The 20,418-nt window shown below is 40.1% G+C and overlaps 1 protein-coding gene across 1 annotated transcript in view; it reads right to left on the reverse strand.

The window, feature by feature from the left end:
- Positions 1–20,418, reverse strand: part of ca6 (carbonic anhydrase VI) — a 29,424-nt gene that overhangs the window by 1,269 nt on the left and 7,737 nt on the right. Inside the window, exons 4-10 of the mRNA XM_062054266.1 lie at positions 17,956–18,104; positions 13,455–13,550; positions 10,990–11,056; positions 10,770–10,927; positions 4,245–4,371; positions 2,755–2,838; positions 2,610–2,645 (exon numbers count right to left, since the gene is read on the reverse strand). Of these exons, the coding sequence (XP_061910250.1) occupies positions 2,610–2,645; positions 2,755–2,838; positions 4,245–4,371; positions 10,770–10,927; positions 10,990–11,056; positions 13,455–13,550; positions 17,956–18,104 (717 nt within the window). The remainder of the gene's footprint in view (positions 1–2,609; positions 2,646–2,754; positions 2,839–4,244; positions 4,372–10,769; positions 10,928–10,989; positions 11,057–13,454; positions 13,551–17,955; positions 18,105–20,418) is intronic.

The raw sequence follows: 20,418 nt of genomic DNA on the forward strand, positions 1-20,418 counted from the left end.
GCTGACCAACTCCCTGCAACCCTGAACAATAATAACAATAAGTGATACAAAAAAAACGTCTGCCTAAATAGAACACATTCTCCCCTCATTTTACAAATACAACTATATTGCCACAAGTATTTGGCCTCCTGCCTTGACTCACATATGAACTTGAAGTGCCATCCCATTCCTAACCTAAGGGTTCAATATGATGTCGGTCCACCTTTTGCAGCTATTACAGCTTCTACTCTCCCGGGAAGGCTGTCCACAAGGTTGCGGAGTGTGTTTATAGGAATTTTCCACCATTCTTCCAAAAGCGCATTGGTGAGGTCACACACTGATGTTGGTCGAGAAGGCCTGGCTCTCAGTCTCCGTTCTAATTCATCTCAAAGGTGTTCTATCCGGTTCAGGTCAGGACTATGTGCAGGCCAGTCAAGTTAATCTACATCAGACTCTGTCATCCATGTTTTTATGGACTTTGCTTTGTGCACTGGTGCACACTCATGTTGGAAGACGAAGGGGCCCGCTCCAAACTGTTCCCACAATGTTGAGAGCATGGAATTGTCCAAAAGTTCCTATCAATGGAACTAAGGGGCCAAGCCCAACTCCTGAAAAACAACCCCACACCATAATTCCTCCTCCACCAAATTTCACACTCGGCACAATGCAGTCCGAAATGTAGCGTTCTCCTGGCAACCTCCAAACCCAGACTCGTCCATCAGATTGCCAGATGGAAAAGCGTGATTCTTCACCCCAGAGAAGGCGTCTCCACTGCTCTAGAGTCCAGTGGCGACGTGCTTTACACCACTGCATCCCACGCTTTGCATTGGACTTGGTGATGTATGGCTTAGATGCAGCTGCTTGGCCATGGAAACCCATTCCATGAAGCTCTCTGCGTACTGTACGTGGGCTAATTGGAAGGTCACATGAAGTTTGGAGCTCTGTAGCAACTGACTGTGCAGAAAGTCTGTGCACTATGCGCTTCAGCATCCGCTGACCCCTCTCTGTCAGTTTACGTGGCCTACCACTTGGTGGCTGAGTTGCTGTTGTTCACAAACTCTTCCATGTTCTTATAATAAAGCGCACAGTTGACATTGGAATATTTAGGAGCGAGGAAACTTCACAACTGGATTTGTTGCTCAGGTGGCATCCTATGACAGTTCCACACTGGAAATCACTGAGCTCCTGAGAGCGGCCCATTCTTTCACAAATCTTTGTAGAAACAGTCTCCATGCCTAAGTGCTTGATTTTATACACCTGTGGGGCCACCCGGGCCAAGTGATTAGGACACCTGACTCATCATTTGGATGGGTGGCCAAATACTTTTGGCAATATAGTGTATTTTCAAATACAGATTTAAAAGGCTTATCCGCTACTCAGCCTTTGTTTATGCTGCTTTGACAAAAGACTCAGAGTTGGTTGTTGTATCTTTGAAGAAATATTTTTTTGTAAATATCCTGATTTTAATTTTTACAAAATGTCATAGAGCTGCATTGCCAGAATGTACCAACCTGTCAAAGAGGTGTGTCACTATACTGTCATAGAGGTGCATTGACAGAAGATACCACTCTCTTATATGTGAACATTGACAGAAGTTACCACCCTGTGAAAGAGGGGTGTCATTATACTGTCATAGATGCATTGACAGAAGATGCCACTCTGTCGAAGAGATGTGTCGATGAAGTTACCACCCTGTGGTAGAAGTTAATTGACAGAAGTTGCCAATATGTCGTATGCGAGCATTAACAGAAGTTACCATCCTGTCCAAGAGGTGTGTCACTATACTGTCATAGGGGTACATTGACAGAATATACAACTTTGTCAAATAGATATGTCGATAGAAGTTACCACACTGTCGTAGACGAGCACTGACAGAAGTTACCACCCTGTCAAAGATGTGTGTCACTACACTGTCATTGACGTGCATTGACAGAAGATACCACTCTGTCAAAGAGCTGTAAAAAGTTTCCACTCTGCTGTAGACAAGCATGGACAGAAGTTACCACCATGTTAGTGATAGAATCAAGGATAGTGATAGAACAATGCTTGGTAAGATATCAGATACTTACACCCAATACAGTACAATCAATGCACAAGATTGGCTGCAAAATGGAAGCACCCATGCTTTTAAAATAGCAAATTTCCCTAAATTTGATATTTTATGGTAATCCGCAACAGTTAAACCAAGGCAGCTGGACTTTTTGCTAGTTGAAGGGATTCTCCATTACGTTCTGGTGTATGTCTGGGATGCAAATACGGCAGACAAGTGCATGAAAGAAACCCTTTTTATCAGGAAAAATGCATGTAACACAAAAAAAACAAAGAGGTGCTGCTGGGAAGTGCACAAAGAGCAAACACGTGGAAGCGCAGAGCAAAAGAAACACCCTGATTGGCAACCAGGGACAGGTGTGTACTGAATGCCAATCAGGGACAGGTATGGGGGCCGGCGCTCGGGCCAAACTAGTGTTAGTAAATTGGAGCGCTGGATAGGAAATAATACAAACTAGAAGAAACTAATGATTACGTTAATGTTTATTTGCAAAATTGCTCAAGACTGTTGCACAATGCTGAACATGAATTAAAAGTCACTTTGTTTGCTTGAATGCGAACTGGAAAATAGAAAAGCTCACCATGTTTGCTTGGCCGTGAGTCTTGTAGTCTACCTCCTAAGGCATACAAGTAGGTAAGAGTAGATCAACACTCTTGAGTAAATAGGAACACTAGCATTTGCATTCAGCCAAGTATGACTTAGTGTGTGTTGGCATACTACCTTACCTGAGTACACGCTTTTTCCAAGAGACGTTATCAGTCCCTCGATTTTAAGCAGCTTGGATTCTATTTCGTCTTGTCGACAGAATGCTGGCGAAACAAAAAGGTGAACAGTAATGGTTTGTCTTGCTCTTAAAGGCCTACTGAAACCCACTACTACCCACCACGCAGTCTGATAGTTTATATATCAATGATGAAATCTTAACATTGCAACACATGCCAATACGGCCGGGTTAACTTATAAAGTGCAATTTTAAATTTCCCGCCACACTTCCGGTTGAAAACGTCTAGATATGATGACGTATGCGCGTCACGTAAACTGTTGACGGAAGTATTGGTACCCCATTGAATACAATACAAAAAAGCTCTGTTTTCATTTCAAAATTCCACAGTATTCTGGACATCTGTGTTGGTGAATCTTTTGCAATTTGTTTAATGAACAATGGAGACTGCAAAGAAGAAAGTTGTAGGTGGGATCGGTGTATTAGCGGCAGACTACAGCAACACAGCCAGGAGGACAGAGATGGATAGCAGACGCGCTAGCCGCCGAACTCACCTTGACTTCCTCCGTCTCACCGACCGCATCTGTGATCGGGTGAAGTCCTTCGTCGCACCGTCGATCGCTGGAACGCAGGTGAGCACGGGTGTTGATGAGCAGATGAGGGCTGGCTGGCGTAGGTGGATAGTTAATGTTTTTAGCATAGCTCTGTGAGGTCCGGTTGCTAAGTTAGATTCAATGGCGTCGTTAGCAACAGCATTGTTAACATTCGCCAGGCTGGAAAGCATTAACCGTGTAGTTACATGTCCATGGTTTAATAGTATTGTTGATCTTCTGTCTATCCTTCCAGTCAGGGATTTATTTATTTTGTTTCTATATGCAGTTAAGCACGATGCTATCACGTTAGCTCCGTAGCTAAAGTGTTTCGTCGATGTATTGTCGTGGAGATAAAAGTCACTGTGAATGTTCATTTCGCGTTCTCGACTCTCATTTTCAAGAGGATATAGTATCCGAGGTGGTTTAAAATACAAATCCGTAATCCACAGTAGAAAAAGGAGAGAGTGTGGAATCCAATGAGCCAGCTTGTACCTAAGTTACGGTCAGACCAAAAAAAGATATGTCTTGCACTGCATTCTAGTCCTTCACTCTTACTGTTCCTCATCCACGAATCTTTCATCCTCGCTCAAATTAATGGGGTAATCGTCGCTTTCTCGGTCCGAACCGCTCTAGCTGCATTGAAAACAATAGGAAAATGTGAGGAGCCTTTCAACTGACTACGTCACGCTACTTCCGGTAGGGGCAAGGCTTTTTTTTAATCAGATACCAAAAGTTGCGATCTTTATTGTCGTTGTTCTCTACTAAATCCTTTCAGCAAAAATATGGCAATATCACGAAATGATCAAGTATGACACATAGAATGGATCTGCTATCCCCGTTTAAATACAAAAAATTAATTTCAGTAGGCCTTTAAGCGGTCAGATATTCGTGAGATACACACTTCCTTTCCCAAGTCGTGGCAGGAAAGACGACTCCACCACTCGGTCATTTAGGGGCTGAGCCATGCGGTAGTCGTCCCACAGAGTCTTGTTGTGGATGTCCATCAGGGTGCTCTCCAGTTTCCTGATCTGAGCGCAACAAAGTCCAAAGGGGTGGAGCTTAAATCTTGATGTAGAGGCACACAAAAGTTATAAAAGCTAAACAACAGCCAAGCGCCTCTATAAAAACTGGTTCAGGTTTGTATTGTGTTGCATTGTTTCTGTTAAGTTACAATGCTCTGTGTTTGAGGTGCATTGACAGGACAATTATTGTCCTTTTATAGAGATGTGTTGTTGATGTGTATGACACCCTGTCGTGCAGGTGTGTTGAAAGAAGTTACCATCCTTTTGTAGATGTGTGTTGACAGGAGATACCACCCTGTCAGAGTGGTGTATTGACATAAGTTACCACCCTGTAATAAAGGTGTGGACACCCACATAGAGGTGCATTGAGTAAAGTGTCTGTCCTGTCATAGAGGTGCATTGACAGAAGTTACCCTCCTGTCAAAGAGGTGTCTCACTATCGTGTCATTGAGGTGCACTGACAGAAGTTACTATTCTGTCATAGAGGTTGGATGGAATGCATCCTCCCCTCATTTTACAAATAGTTCCCAAAACTTTACAAAGCTCTTCCGCTACTCAACTTTTTCAGAGTTCTCAGCGTCACAGAGCTGGTTGTCAATGTTTTCCCCAAAATGTCATAGAGGTGCATTGACAGAAGTTACCGCCAAGTGTGTCACTGTATTGTCATAGAGGTGCATTGACAGAAGAAACTGTCAAAGAGATGTGTTAACATGACATTACCACCCTGTCGTTGAGATACATTGGCAGAAGTTATTCTTTTGTCATAAAGTTGCATTGATAAAAGTTACCACCTTTTTTACCGAGCTCTATTGACAGGGGTTACCATCCTGTCATAGAGGTACATTGACAGAAGTTATCATCATGGCATTAAAGGTACACTGACAGAAGTTATGACTCTGCCATAGAGATGCAGGGAAAGATGTTACCATCCTGTCATAGAGGTGAATTGACAGAAGTTTCCAACCTGTCAGAGGTGTGTGGACAGACGTTACCACCCTGTCATATAGTTGCATTGACAGAATCTACCACTTTGACAAAAATTACTGTTCTTTCATAGGAGTGTGTTGACAGAAATTACGACCCTGTCATGGGGGTGCACTGACAGAAGTTGCTGTTCTTTCTTAGAGGTTTATTGACAGAAGTTACCACGTTGCCAGTGTGGTGTACTGACAGAGGTTACTAGTCTGTCAATGAGGTGTGTTGACAGAAGTTGCCACCTTGTTACAGAGGTGCATTGGCAGAAGTTACCTTCCTGGCATAGAGGTACACTGAAATAAACATTGATTGATTGATTGATTGATTGATTGATTGATTGATTGACTGACAGAAATTATGACTCTACCATAGAGATGCAGGGACAGAAGTTACCAACCTGTCACAGAGGTGGGTTGACAGACGTTACCACCCTGTCATATAGTTGAATTGACAGAATCTACCACCATGTCATGGAAGTGCTTTGGCAGAAATTACTGTTCTTTCATAGGAGTGTGTTGACATAAGTTACCACCCTGTCATGGGGGTGCGCTGACAGAAGTTACTGTTATTTCTTAGGAGTGTGTTGACAGAAGTTACTATTTTGCCATATAGGTGCATTGACAGAAGTTACTATTCTGGCATAGAGGTGCGTTGACAGAAGTTACTATTCTGGCATAGAGGTGCATTGGCAGAAGTTACTATTCTGGCATAGATGTGCATTGACAGAAGTTACTATTCTAGCATATAGGTGCATTGACATAAGTTAGTATTCTGGCATAGAGGTGCATTGACAGAAGTTACTATTTTGGCATATAGGTGTGTTGACAGAAGTTACTATTCTGGCATAGAGGTGCATTGGCAGAAGTTACTATTCTGGCATAGAGGTGCATTGGCAGAAGTTACTATTCTAGCATAGAGGTGCATTGACATAAGTTAGTATTCTGGCATAGAGGTGCATTGACAGAAGTTACTATTTTGGCATATAGGTGTGTTGACAGAAGTTACTATTCTGGCATAGAGGTGCATTGGCAGAAGTTACTATTCTGGCATAGATGTGCATTGGCAGAAGTTACTATTCTGGCATAGAGGTGCATTGACAGAAGTTACTATTCTGGCATAGAGGTGCGTTGACAGAAGTTACTATTTTGCCATATAGGTGCATTGACAGAAGTTACTATTCTGGCATAGAGGTGCGTTGACAGAAGTTACTATTCTGGCATAGAGGTGCATTGGCAGAAGTTACTATTCTGGCATAGAGGTGCATTGGCAGAAGTTACTATTCTAGCATAGAGGTGCATTGACATAAGTTAGTATTCTGGCATAGAGGTGCATTGACAGAAGTTACTATTTTGGCATATAGGTGTGTTGACAGAAGTTACTATTCTGGCATAGAGGTGCATTGGCAGAAGTTACTATTCTGGCATAGATGTGCATTGACAGAAGTTACTATTCTAGCATATAGGTGTGTTGACAGAAGTTACTAATCTGGCATAGAGGTGCATTGACAGAAGTTACTATTTTGGCATGTAGGTGCATTGACAGAAGTTACTATTATGGCATAGAGGTGCATTGGCAGAAGTTACTATTCTGGCTTTGAGGTGCATTGACAGAAGTTACTATTCTGTCATTGAGGTGCATTGACAGAAGTTACTATTCTGTCATTGAGGTGCATTGACAGAAGTCACTATTCTGGCATAGAGGTGCATTGGCAGAAGTTACTATTCTGGCATAGATGTGCATTGACAGAAGCTACTATTCTAGCATATAGGTGTGTTGACAGAAGTTACTAATCTGGCATAGAGATGCATTGACAGAAGTTACTATTTTGGCATGTAGGTGCATTGACAGAAGTTACTATTATGGCATAGAGGTGCATTGGCAGGAGTTACTATTCTGTCATTGAGGTGCATTGACAGAAGTCACTATTCTCGCATAGAGGTGCATTGGCAGAAGTTACTATTCTGGCATAAAGGTGCATTGACAGAAGTTACTATTGTGGCATAGAGGTGCATTGGCAGAAGTTGCTATTCTGGCATAGAGGTGCATTGGCAGAAGTTACTATTCTGGCATAGAGGCGCATTGAATGAAGTTATAAGTTACTATTCTGCATAGAGGTGTGTTGACATAAGTTACTATTCTGGCATAGACGTGCATTGACAGAAGTTACTATTCTGTCATTGAGGTGCATTGGTAGAAGTTACTATTCTGGCATAGTGGTGCATTGACATAAGTTACTATTCTGGCATAGAGGTGCGTTGACAGAAGTTACTATTCTGGCATAGAGGTGCGTTGACAGAACTTACTATTCTGGCATAGAGGTGCATTGGCAGAAGTTACTATTCTGGCACAGAGGTGCGTTGACAGAAGTTACTATTCTGTCATTGAGGTGCATTGGTAGAAGTTACTATTCTGGCATAGAGGTGCGTTGACAGAAGTTACTATTCTGCCATTGAGGTGCATTGGTAGAAGTTACTATTCTGGCATAGTGGTGCATTGACATAAGTTACTATTCTGGCATAGAGGTGCGTTGACAGAAGTTACTATTCTGGCATAGAGGTGCATTGGCAGAAGTTACTATTCTAGCATAGAGGTGCATTGACATAAGTTACTATTCTGGCATAGAGGTGCATTGACAGAAGTTACTATTTTGGCATATAGGTGTGTTGACAGAAGTTACTATTCTGGCATAGAGGTGCATTGGCAGAAGTTACTATTCTGGCATAGATGTGCATTGACAGTAGTTACTATTCTAGCATATAGGTGTGTTGACAGAAGTTACTAATCTGGCATAGAGGTCCATTGACAGAAGTTACTATTTTGGCATGTAGGTGCATTGACAGAAGTTACTATTATGGCATAGAGGTGCATTGGCAGAAGTTACTATTCTGTCATTGAGGTGCATTGACAGAAGTTACTATTCTGTCATTGAGGTGCATTGACAGAAGTTACTATTCTGTCATTGAGGTGCATTGACAGAAGTCACTATTCTGGCATAGAGGTGCTTTGGCAGAAGTTACTATTCTGGCATAGATGTGCATTGACAGAAGTTACTATTCTAGCATATAGGTGTGTTGACAGAAGTTACTAATCTGGCATAGAGATGCATTGACAGAAGTTACTATTTTGGCATGTAGGTGCATTGACAGAAGTTACTATTCTGGCATAGAGGTGCATTGGCAGAAGTTACTATTCTGGCATCGAGGTGCATTGGCAGAAGTTACTATTCTGTCATTGAGGTGCATTGACAGAAGTTACTATTCTGTCATTGAGGTGCATTGACAGGAGTCACTATTCTCGCATAGAGGTGCATTGGCAGAAGTTACTATTCTGGCATAAAGGTGCATTGACAGAAGTTACTATTGTGGCATAGAGGTGCATTGGCAGAAGTTGCTATTCTGGCATAGTGGTGCATTGGCAGAAGTTACTATTCTGGCATAGAGGTGCATTGAATGAAGTTATAAGTTACTATTCTGCATAGAGGTGTGTTGACATAAGTTACTATTCTGGCATAGACGTGCATTGACAGAAGTTACTATTCTGTCATTGAGGTGCATTGGTAGAAGTTACTATTCTGGCATAGTGGTGCATTGACATAAGTTACTATTCTGGCATAGAGGTGCGTTGACAGAAGTTACTATTCTGGCATAGAGGTGCGTTGACAGAACTTACTATTCTGGCATAGAGGTGCATTGGCAGAAGTTACTATTCTGGCACAGAGGTGCGTTGACAGAAGTTACTATTCTGTCATTGAGGTGCATTGGTAGAAGTTACTATTCTGGCATAGAGGTGCGTTGACAGAAGTTACTATTCTGCCATTGAGGTGCATTGGTAGAAGTTACTATTCTGGCATAGTGGTGCATTGACATAAGTTACTATTCTGGCATAGAGGTGCGTTGACAGAAGTTACTATTCTGGCATAGAGGTGCATTGGCAGAAGTTACTATTCTAGCATAGAGGTGCATTGACATAAGTTACTATTCTGGCATAGAGGTGCATTGACAGAAGTTACTATTTTGGCATATAGGTGTGTTGACAGAAGTTACTATTCTGGCATAGAGGTGCATTGGCAGAAGTTACTATTCTGGCATAGATGTGCATTGACAGTAGTTACTATTCTAGCATATAGGTGTGTTGACAGAAGTTACTAATCTGGCATAGAGGTGCATTGACAGAAGTTACTATTTTGGCATGTAGGTGCATTGACAGAAGTTACTATTCTGCCATTGAGGTGCATTGGTAGAAGTTACTATTCTGGCATAGTGGTGCATTGACATAAGTTACTATTCTGGCATAGAGGTGCGTTGACAGAAGTTACTATTCTGGCATAGAGGTGCATTGGCAGAAGTTACTATTCTAGCATAGAGGTGCATTGACATAAGTTACTATTCTGGCATAGAGGTGCATTGACAGAAGTTACTATTTTGGCATATAGGTGTGTTGACAGAAGTCACTATTCTGGCATAGAGGTGCATTGGCAGAAGTTACTATTCTGGCATAGATGTGCTTTGACAGAAGTTACTATTGTAGCATATAGGTGTGTTGACAGAAGTTACTAATCTGGCATAGAGGTGCATTGACAGAAGTTACTATTTTGGCATGTAGGTGCATTGACAGAAGTTACTATTATGGCATAGAGGTGCATTGGCAGAAGTTACTATTCTGGCATCGAGGTGCATTGACAGAAGTTACTATTCTGTCATTGAGGTGCATTGACAGAAGTTACTATTCTGTCATTGAGGTGCATTGACAGAAGTCACTATTCTGGCATAGAGGTGCATTGGCAGAAGTTACTATTCTGGCATAAAGGTGCATTGACAGAAGTTACTATTGTGGCATAGAGGTGCATTGGCAGAAGTTGCTATTCTGGCATAGAGGTGCATTGGCAGAAGTTACTATTCTGGCATAGAGGTGCATTGAATGAAGTTATAAGTTACTATTCTGCATAGAGGTGTGTTGACATAAGTTACTATTCTGGCATAGACGTGCATTGACAGAAGTTACTATTCTGTCATTGAGGTGCATTGGTAGAAGTTACTATTCTGGCATAGTGGTGCATTGACATAAGTTACTATTCTGGCATAGAGGTGCGTTGACAGAAGTTACTATTCTGGCATAGAGGTGCGTTGACAGAACTTACTATTCTGGCATAGAGGTGCATTGGCAGAAGTTACTATTCTGGCACAGAGGTGTGTTGACAGAAGTTACTATTCTAGCATAGAGGTGCGTTGACAGAAGTTACTATTCTGGCATAAGGGTGCATTGGCAGAAGTTACTATTTTGGCATAAAGGTGCATTGACAGAAGTTACTATTCTGGCATAGAGGTGCATTGGCAGAAGTTACTATTCTGTCGTAGAGGTGCATTGACAGAAGTTACCACCCTGTTTTTTGCCGGTGTGCAACACGGATATGAATAATCCTTCTTGGTTACCTGGTTATGTGAAAGAGTAATGGGGGTATCGAACACCGTCCACAGGATGCTCTCGTAGCAGGGAGGAGTGGTGAGGGAGCCCTGGTACCTGAAGAAATGGTTCATGTTCTCGGGCAACATGGAGCGCACGTTCAGGCTTGAAATGTTCATGGACTGACCTGCCAGAGTCCATTTTCAAATCCGACTGACGTCACAGTATTGTGCTTCCCACATGACTTACCTGCATATTTGATGTTGGCCAGGTTGGAGATGAAATCACTGTAGTAGGTGTTCTCAAAATGGCCGTCCTGACAATGCAGCAACAAGTCATTAGCAGCAGATCGCGTAATAGTGTGCATGTATGACCTTTTCTACAAGAGGGCCAAGATTATCTGACTATTTTAATACACACTCGATCAGGAGGTCATGTTTCCCTGCTGTAATAATTTCTAATTATTGCCACCAGTGATATGACATGGGATGATAGCTGTTGTTACCATAGCGATGAACACATCATTGGCTGCCTGAGATTCACCGCATTCCTCTAGGGAGCAAACTTAGCACAAACCGGGTCCAATAGTCTTACACTGCAAAAAATGAAATCTAAGTAAGATTAAATATCTCAAATAAGGGTGATAGTTGCTTATTTTCTGTCTAATAAGATAATTCCTCTCACTAAGCAGATTTTATGTTAGAGTGTTTTACTTGTTTTTAGTGTTTTGGTCCTAAATTATCTTTGTAAGATATTACAGCTTTTTTATGTCCTATATTGAGTAAAACATGCTTGAATCTAGAATATCAACTGTTGCAAACCAGTGTCATCAACACTCACAAGTATAAAACTACTTTTTTTAAAGTAATAATTTCTTATTTCAAGCATGAACAAAAAAAATCATGATTTTGACACAATTGTGTCTCATATTTAAAACAGATGACAGCCAAATGGACTTTGCTGTTTTATTGTCAATGAAACAATAGAAAATACATACTCATAAAGTAGTACAGTTGGCACGGCACAATAAACGGACAGTTAATATTTAAACATTTTAGATGTGACATTTCAAACTCTTTTGAACAGAAATAGTTCATGCACAATCAGATAAATTCTTCAAAATTACAATTAAAAAAAATTTGGCCGGGGGCCGGGCTGTATATATATATATATATATATATATATATATATATATATATATATATATATATATATATATATATATATATATATATATATATATATATATATATATATATATATATATATATATATATATATATATATATATATATATATATATATATATATATATATATATATATATATATATATATATATATATATATATATATATTCCTTGCACACTAATTGACTGAAAGAGCACACACTTGGCGTGATGATGTCATGTTATGGATGGGAAAATGCATTTTTAGACAATGTGATTTGCCTGAGCGGCTAGGAGACCCCGAGAGTAACAAGCGGTTGCCTTGTTGCCTTTCCATTAAGAACAATAAACAATTTTTTAGTATAAGTTTGCTGGTTTCAAGAAATGTAATGCCGTGCGCATATCATTATGTCAAGATAATGGCACTAGCACAGTGGTTCTTAACCTTGTTGGAGGCACTGAACCCCAACAGTTTCATATGCGCATTCACCGAACCCTTGTAAAATCAAATGTTTTTTTCTTAATTTAATCTTAATTCATAAATATTAATCATGAAATGATGTTATTATATTAAAGAAATACTAATAAAGATGTTACAAACAGAACGTTACAGGATTGTACACATGATCCCATGTTTACATATCATTGTGCAACATGTGAATGTTTTAGTGGGAATTAAATGCGATATCGGAAAGGGATAAAAATCCCACGGAAATTACTGCTGTCATTTGATTATAATAATAAAACATTTAACTTGGTATTTAGTCAGGTTTGGGACAGGTGTGCTGCTGGTGTGGCCACATTGTGCACATCTGACGTCGCTCATATGTGCTCCATTGAAGGAGTTTTTGCGTTTGCTCACGCATATGGAAAATTAGAGGGAACATTGTTTGGGGGTATACATGATACGCCGATAGGGAGAAGTTTTTATTTACACGATGAGTCGGGTGTTTATTGACCTTTGCGGCAGATGGTCTGCCGAACTCCTGAGGCCGACTCGCCGAACCCCTAGGGTTCGATCGAACCCAGGTTAAGAACCACTGCACTAGCATTTACCGTATTTTTCGGACTATAAGTCGCAGTTTTTTTTCATAGTTTGGCCGGGCTCCAGTGCGACTTATATATGTTTTTTTCCTTCTTTATTATGCATTTTTGGCAGGTGCGACTTATACTCCGGTGCGACTTATACTCCGAAAAATACGGTAGTTAATTTAAGAATATTTTTCAACATATTGAGCAAAAAGGTCTCTTTTTTTTCTACCAAGAAAAGTGCACTTGTTATTAGTGAGAAAATACTTATTTTAAGGTATTTTTGGGTTCATTGAGGTTAGCTAATTTTACTTTTTTTGGAAAGTCTTGACAAGCCAAATTTTCTTGTTCTATTGGCAGATAAGTTTGCTTAGTTCAAGTAAAATACCCCTAATTTTTTTCCCCCTTTCTTTCTTGTTTTTGAACACTGATTTTTTGCAGTGTATATTGTACACGTCCAGAGCGTGATTGAGATACAAAAGCAAACGCCACACATGGAGAGGAAAGGGAAACGTACGTCGTAGAAAAAGGCGAGTACTGCCAGCCCGTCTGATTTATCTTTGGCCTCAGTGAAGCTCTTGTACTTGGCCGAATTGTAATGGACGACATGGAGCTGAAAGACAACAGAGAGAACAGCCGCAGAATACCAAATGAGCATTTCACTTTAAATGGATGAAAGACACAAAAATGATCATTGACATTCTGGTGAGAGCCAGAAATGAAGTATGCTAACAGGAAAAAACTATCCAGTGGACACCACAAACAGAACACCTAACAAAATAAGTGTTTTTTTCTATTAAAAATGGCCACTGAATAGAAAAAACAGGCATTGTAACACATCTTAAAGTAAACCCTGGCTCGGACGTGGCAGCTGTAAGTTAAATCATTTTGTTTTCTTTAAGCAAACCTGCTGTAAAAAATAATGTTAGCATTGTAGCTCACTTAGCTATGCTAGTGTTGCTAGCATGTATTAGTGTCCTCCTCTGTCGCTCTTTTTTGTTATGTTGTTGCCTGTGATATATTCTATCTATTACGTTGGAGAAGTGCAGAGTTACAGTGGACATTATATGGAAAAAGTGGATAAAGTACACAGTAGTGTGTCTATTAACTCTGATATAGTGTATGTGTTAGCATTAAAGCTACATACACATAGTGGGTTTTGAAAAGCACTTTTCAACACAACATTTAAAAAAAGCTTTAAACAAAAGGGTTTAATTGTCTTTTGTCACATTATCAATGTATGTCACTGGAACTAATGCATATTCATTTTAATTATATAAGAAAGACCTCATTTGCACTGTGTTGTTGTTGTATTTTAGCCTGATCTGATTATTTGTCTATTTCCCACTTTTTTTATTATTGTTTGTGTTGCACTGCTTTTAACGGATGTACGGTGTCCTTGAGTGTCTAGAAAGGCGCCTAGAAATAAAATGTATTATTATTATTATTATTATTATTATTAATTACAGAGTTGCCAAACTTAAGAGTTGACTATACGTGGACTGTGAGGGTTTTGTTTTCCCGAGATGCAAGTAAAGCTGGATCGGACATGGCTTGGAGGTGAGTACATATTTATTTAAACACTAACAAAAGGAACAAACGAAAGGCGCGCACAAGGGCGGAAGTACAAACTTGGCTATGAACAAAATTAACACATAAACAGACTAAGGACATGAAACAAAACTTACTTGGTCAAGCATGGAAAGATCATAGAACTATGGCATGGACGCGTAATCATGGAGGTATCAGAGTTAATGTCGCCAGGCTGACTTCCTGGCAACTATCGGTTTAAATAATACAGACATGATTGACAACAGGTGCGCGAGTGCAAAACTTGAAACAGGTGAAACTAATGGGTTGCTATGGTAACAAAACAAACAAGAGTGCACAAAGAGTCCAAAAACCAAACCGAACATAACCAAAACAAAACATGATCACACAGACATGACAAGAGTGTTTTGAGATAAGAGCTGTCTTTAAGTTAACTGTTATACTTTAAGTTGTGAGCAAAAATTTGAGTCACAAGCATCCCCCGCCATTAATTGGAGATGCAAATGTCACAGTGAACCCTGTATGATCAGACCAAAACATCTGCTTTTACTCGCTAGCATTAGCTCATAGCTAAAGATCGACATACATTTGTTTTTCCAAACATGGAAAGGAAGAAAGTGAGTGCAAAGGACAGTGCTGAGAAAAAGTGGTGTCACACCGCGGTGAGGGATGTCTTGTCTTGGTTTCTTCTGTCTTGTGAATTGCATGTTTTATTTTGAAAAGTAACTCCTCTCGTGTCAGATCACTTGTCCTTCCTTTTGTGTCATCAGTCTGACGTCATCCCTGACCCCTGATTGTTTCCACCTGTTTCCCATTACCCTCTTATGTTTTATAAGCCCACGTCTCCCCTTGTTCTGTGCCAGATTGTCTCATGTATTCGTGCCTTTCTAGCATCCATGTCCATGCCTTGCCAGCATCCATGTCCATGCCTTGCCTTGCCTTGCCTCGTCTTGTGTTTATATTCCTTGATCCTGAATTCCTTCGTTGCTATTTTGAGTTTTCCTTTTTTCCTCCTCAGCAGAGTGATTTTTTTTGTTATTTAGTTTATTCAGCCGAAGTGGTGAGTTATCAGTAGTGATGGGTCCGGCAACACCGATGCATCGGCGCATGCGTCGAGCTCATAGAGCGATACCCTGTGTCGGTGCGCGTATCGCTTTTAGAAAGTCACGTGACCGAACACGAGCTGTTTTGGTCACGTGACCGCTCATGAGCTGTTCTGGTCACGTGACCGCTCATGAACTGTATCGCACTGACGCCTGCGCGCCAAACTGTGTTTATTAGGAAGCGGCGCAATGCGTGTTGTTGACGAACACCATTAGGGCCGCTTGTTGTCACTGTCACTCAAAGTTGCATTTCAAAATTACACAGAATAAATGTGTTTATTTTGTTTAGAATTCGGATGGGTTTGATTTGGTGCGCGGCATATATTGGCTGTGCGGCGCACGGTGTGCGCGGAGGACGCTTGAGCACTGCGCAATTGCGCAGGCACGCACCTTAGAGGGAAGGTTGCTCACAGGGCACAGAGGAGGCGTCAGTGCGATACAGTTCGCGTATCGGTCACGTGACCAAAGCAGCTCATGATCGGTCACGTGACTTTCTAAAAGCGGTACGCGCACCGACACAGGGTTTCGCTCTATGAGCTCGACGCATGCGCCGATGCATCTGTGTGGACCCATCACTACTATTACTAGAGAAGGTACAGGAATGACGGCGTGGCGAAGTTGGTAGCGTGGCTGTGCCAGCAATTGGTTACTGGGGTTCAATCCCCACCTTCTACCATCCTAGTCATGATACATGTTCACATTATTTGACTGTATCTAAAAAATATATTTTTATTTAAATGAAGATATGAAATAATCCTAAATGAAATACAATGACTTGGTTTATATTATTGTATATACTAGGTCATAATATCAGTGTCAGTTGAGTCGGTCCATAGGTTGCCTGTAGGGATTTTTAATGTCCAGCAGATGGCAGTATTTAGTGACACAGTATCGACACAGTATCAATACAGTTTTGCAATGTGTCGAAACGCTTCATGAGGCCTCATCAACCCATCACTAGTTATCAGTTTTTTCTTTCATTCTTTCCTCAAATTTTGGAGTGACATTTTTTGTTGAACTATTAGATTAGATAAGTGTAGAATTTTTCATAGCCGTTGTTTCTTCCTCCTGTTGGAGCGTTTTTGTGTTAACACATTTTATAGCAAATACGGCGCCAATTATAGTTCGTATTTGTTTTTGTGTTTTCCTCTTTTAGGAGTGATTTTCGGTTGTTCCTATTTTTTTTAACCTTTTTCGCCGTCTAGTTTTTGTTAATATAGATATTGTATTACCTTGACTCTGGAGGTGAAAGGAAGCTGTCAAAATAAAAGCCTGTCAAAATATTCCCTACTCTGCATCTGACTCCTATCCTTTTGACCAAGCCCGACAAGAGGATGATATTCTTTAAATTCATAAAATAAATAATCGAAAACATGACCGAGCGTGTTGCAGATTGGTGAAGCAATTTGAGAGTATCATTGCTGGTCTACACCATACTGAAGCAGAAGAATCTAACGCCAGCCAGGGATGCAAAAAAATACATCTGTATGGCGAATATTTATCCATGAAAATATAGAATAGCAGCTAATGGTGTGTTTGACGGAGAATCTGCTGAAAAGATACCGTAGAAGTCCGCTCGCCAAAGAAAATACTGTACATTAGTACTACTTCTATAAAGTACAGTTAGTAGTACATTGTATTATGTTTTTACACATTATTTTCTTGTCTAAAACTTTGTTTTAAAGGCATGCTACATGTTAAAATTGTGCTGTTTGGGGGAAGCCAAGCAGCAAAATAAAATAGCTTTCAATTGATTTATATGGGAGATTTTGACTTGAGATGCTAGTGTTTTGAGTTAAGAGCGCCATCACAGAAACAATTAATTGAGGTACTATTGTATTGGCAATTGTAATGAATACTCAACCAAACAAACACTCTTTTTCATGTAATAAATATGATCACTACTTCTATTCTGGTTTTAGTCAAATCCACCAAAAATAGATGATCATTTTTCGTGTTGCAGAGATTTACTGAACTTGGACTATCTAAGGTTTTCCAAGGAAGAACAAAAGTGTAAAGTAAGCTAGGACACATCAGAAGACTTTAGAGAAGGTGCAGTAAAAAAAAAAAAGGAACTCATGTTTGAATGTAAAATTAACAGATTCATTAATTTAGTCTAGAAAATGATACAAAGTATGCACCATAAATAATGTGTTGCAATTATGTATAATGTGTGCTACACTTAAAAAAAAGAAGTTATACTATTTCTTCTATGTCAGCACCTAATACCCGCACACACTGTCACTTTGACAAATTGATATGTTTTCATCCAGAGGGGATGTTTGGGTTTCACATGTTCATCTGTCACCACTGAAGTGTATTGCCTTCAAAGCTGCTTTATATGGATGTGTTTATTTAGTCTACCTCTGCCATGTAGCGGATGCCATCGATGGTATGCTCTGCTCCGCTGGCCTCCAGGTCCCAGCCGCCCCAGTGCAGATGCATCTGAACAGCTGTGTATTTTCCTGGGAGGCCCTTTGTGATCTTCATGGTGGGGGGCAGGTCGATTTGGACTGATTGAAACAAAATGGTCAACTATTCAGGTAAGTTAAGCACTTTATTCAACATGCTGCCTTGATGAGTTACCCACTAGATGTGTATTATTTGTGCTGAGCAGTTTGTTACCACAATTCAATCATCTAGTTACATCTCACTTCAGACTGGAATATTGTCAATGGCCTTAATAACTGCTAAAGAAGGCTGGTCTTGATGCCACAGTACTGAAGAACTATCGGTCCATATCAAACCTGACATTTTAGGGCAAAGTCCTAGAAAAAGTTGTATACCAACAGCTTAGTGATTTTCTCCTGTTTAACAATGTGTTTGATCATTTCCAATCAGGCTTTAGGCCCCACCCCAGCACTGAAACAGCGCTGATCAAGGTGACAAATGATATCCGCCTGGACAAAGACGCAGGAAAAGTCTCAGTCTTGGTTCTGCTGGACCTGAGCGCTAACTTTGACTCAGTTGACCATACTATCTTAATACAGAGGTTAGAAAACTGGGTGGGAATATCTGGTTCTGTTCTTAACTAGTTCAAGTCCTATGTCAAACACAGGACATACTTTGTTGAAATGGGTAACTGTGTCTCTGACCAAATGGCTATGACCTGTGGGGTTCCTCAGGGTTCGATTTTGGGACCCCTATCAACCTGTACATGCTGCCAGCTAATACGCAGCTTCAATGTGTCCTACCACAACTCTGCAGATGACACTCAGATCTACAGGTGAACGTTGGCCTGTTCATTCCCTTTGTTACTGCTTTGAACAGATCAGTGTGTGGATACAAAACAATTTTCTTCAGCTAAACTCAGACAAAACTGAAATCATTGTCTTTGGCCCACATAACTGTCACCAGCCACATTAAGTCAAAACCTTCAGCAGCATTTTACCACCTGAAACCCATTACCAAATCCAGAAGAATAATGTCTAAATAAGACTTAGAAAGACTAATCCATGTCTTTTTCTCCAGCAGGTTAGACTACTGTAATGGCCTTCCCACTAGGCTCTCTAAACAAGCTGTAAATCAGCTGCAGTACATCCAGAATGCTGCTGCTCGAGTCCTGACTAGAACCAGGAAATATAAGTCCAGTGCTTAAGTCACTGCACTGACTTCCTGTTGCTCACAGAATAGACTTCAAAAGAGCTCTCCTTGAGTGCAAGTCTTGTGTTAGAGCCATATGAACCATCTCGATCTCCAAGAACATTAGGGAGTGGTCTCCTGCTTGTGCCCAGAGTCAGGATCAAACTGTGTTTCAGTTTTTTGCTCCTAAAATCTCGAATAGTTTTCCTGAAGATGTGAGACTGGCCTCAACGTTGGCAATGTTCAAATCCAGGCTAAAAACACTTTTTTTTAATTTTGCATATGACAATTTATTTAATTTTAAAAAATTATTCTATCTACAGCATTTGATTTATTTTAATTAATTATGATTGTTTTTATGACAATTGTGTTTTCTGATTGTAATTTGAACAATTTTTCCTTCTTTTGATATTCTGTAAAGCACTTTGAATTGCCTTGTGTACAAATTGGGCTCTATAAATAAAATTGCATTGCCTTGCTTTCCATCTATCCTTTCAACATCATTAATAGACACGTTCCACATAGGCCGTCTCCACCTGACATAACACATTATGTGTTTTGCTTTGGATTATGAGACGCTCCTTTGCCTTGCTATACTTTTTTTTTTCTCCATCATCTCGATACATACTGGTTTCATCTGTCCCAAGAATCTGATTCCAGAACATGGAAGCCTTCTTCTAGCAAATACATTATAAACTGGCTGATTTGTTTTCAAAGGCCGAGATGGAAAAAAATAACTTGAGGGGTAAATTTAATTTAAAGCAGCCGTGTGTTAACTTAACTCTTAAAAGCATGTGCATAACAGTTTGTGGGCTGAGTCTGTGGAATCAGTAAACAAATCAATAACATCATTCAATTTAAAAATGAATACTAAACAAATATTCTTGATAAGTACAACAGAGAGGGGGAAACCTTGTTACCTTTTACCTTGTTAAAGTTGGATAGATAGAAAGTATTTTTGGTTGTGGTGATCGAAATAAAGTCAAAGTCAAGTGTATGGTCTCCAACAAAGGTATCGTAATATGACACTGATTTATTTTTGCGTGAATTGACACCTGGTAACACCGACAGAGATCGGTCGGTGCCAATAAAAGTACTGAAATCGGTACCCGACCCTACCCAAATTCATTCTTCTTCTTCAAATCAATTAGAAGATCTAAAAACTCCACCGGCAACTAAAATGCATGTTGGATAGTCAGTATGTTTTAGATCTATCTGCATAACTTTCAATGTAAAGGTGTTAAA

Source organism: Entelurus aequoreus, linkage group LG07 (assembly GCF_033978785.1).
Source record: "Entelurus aequoreus isolate RoL-2023_Sb linkage group LG07, RoL_Eaeq_v1.1, whole genome shotgun sequence".
NCBI lineage: Eukaryota > Metazoa > Chordata > Actinopteri > Syngnathiformes > Syngnathidae > Entelurus > Entelurus aequoreus.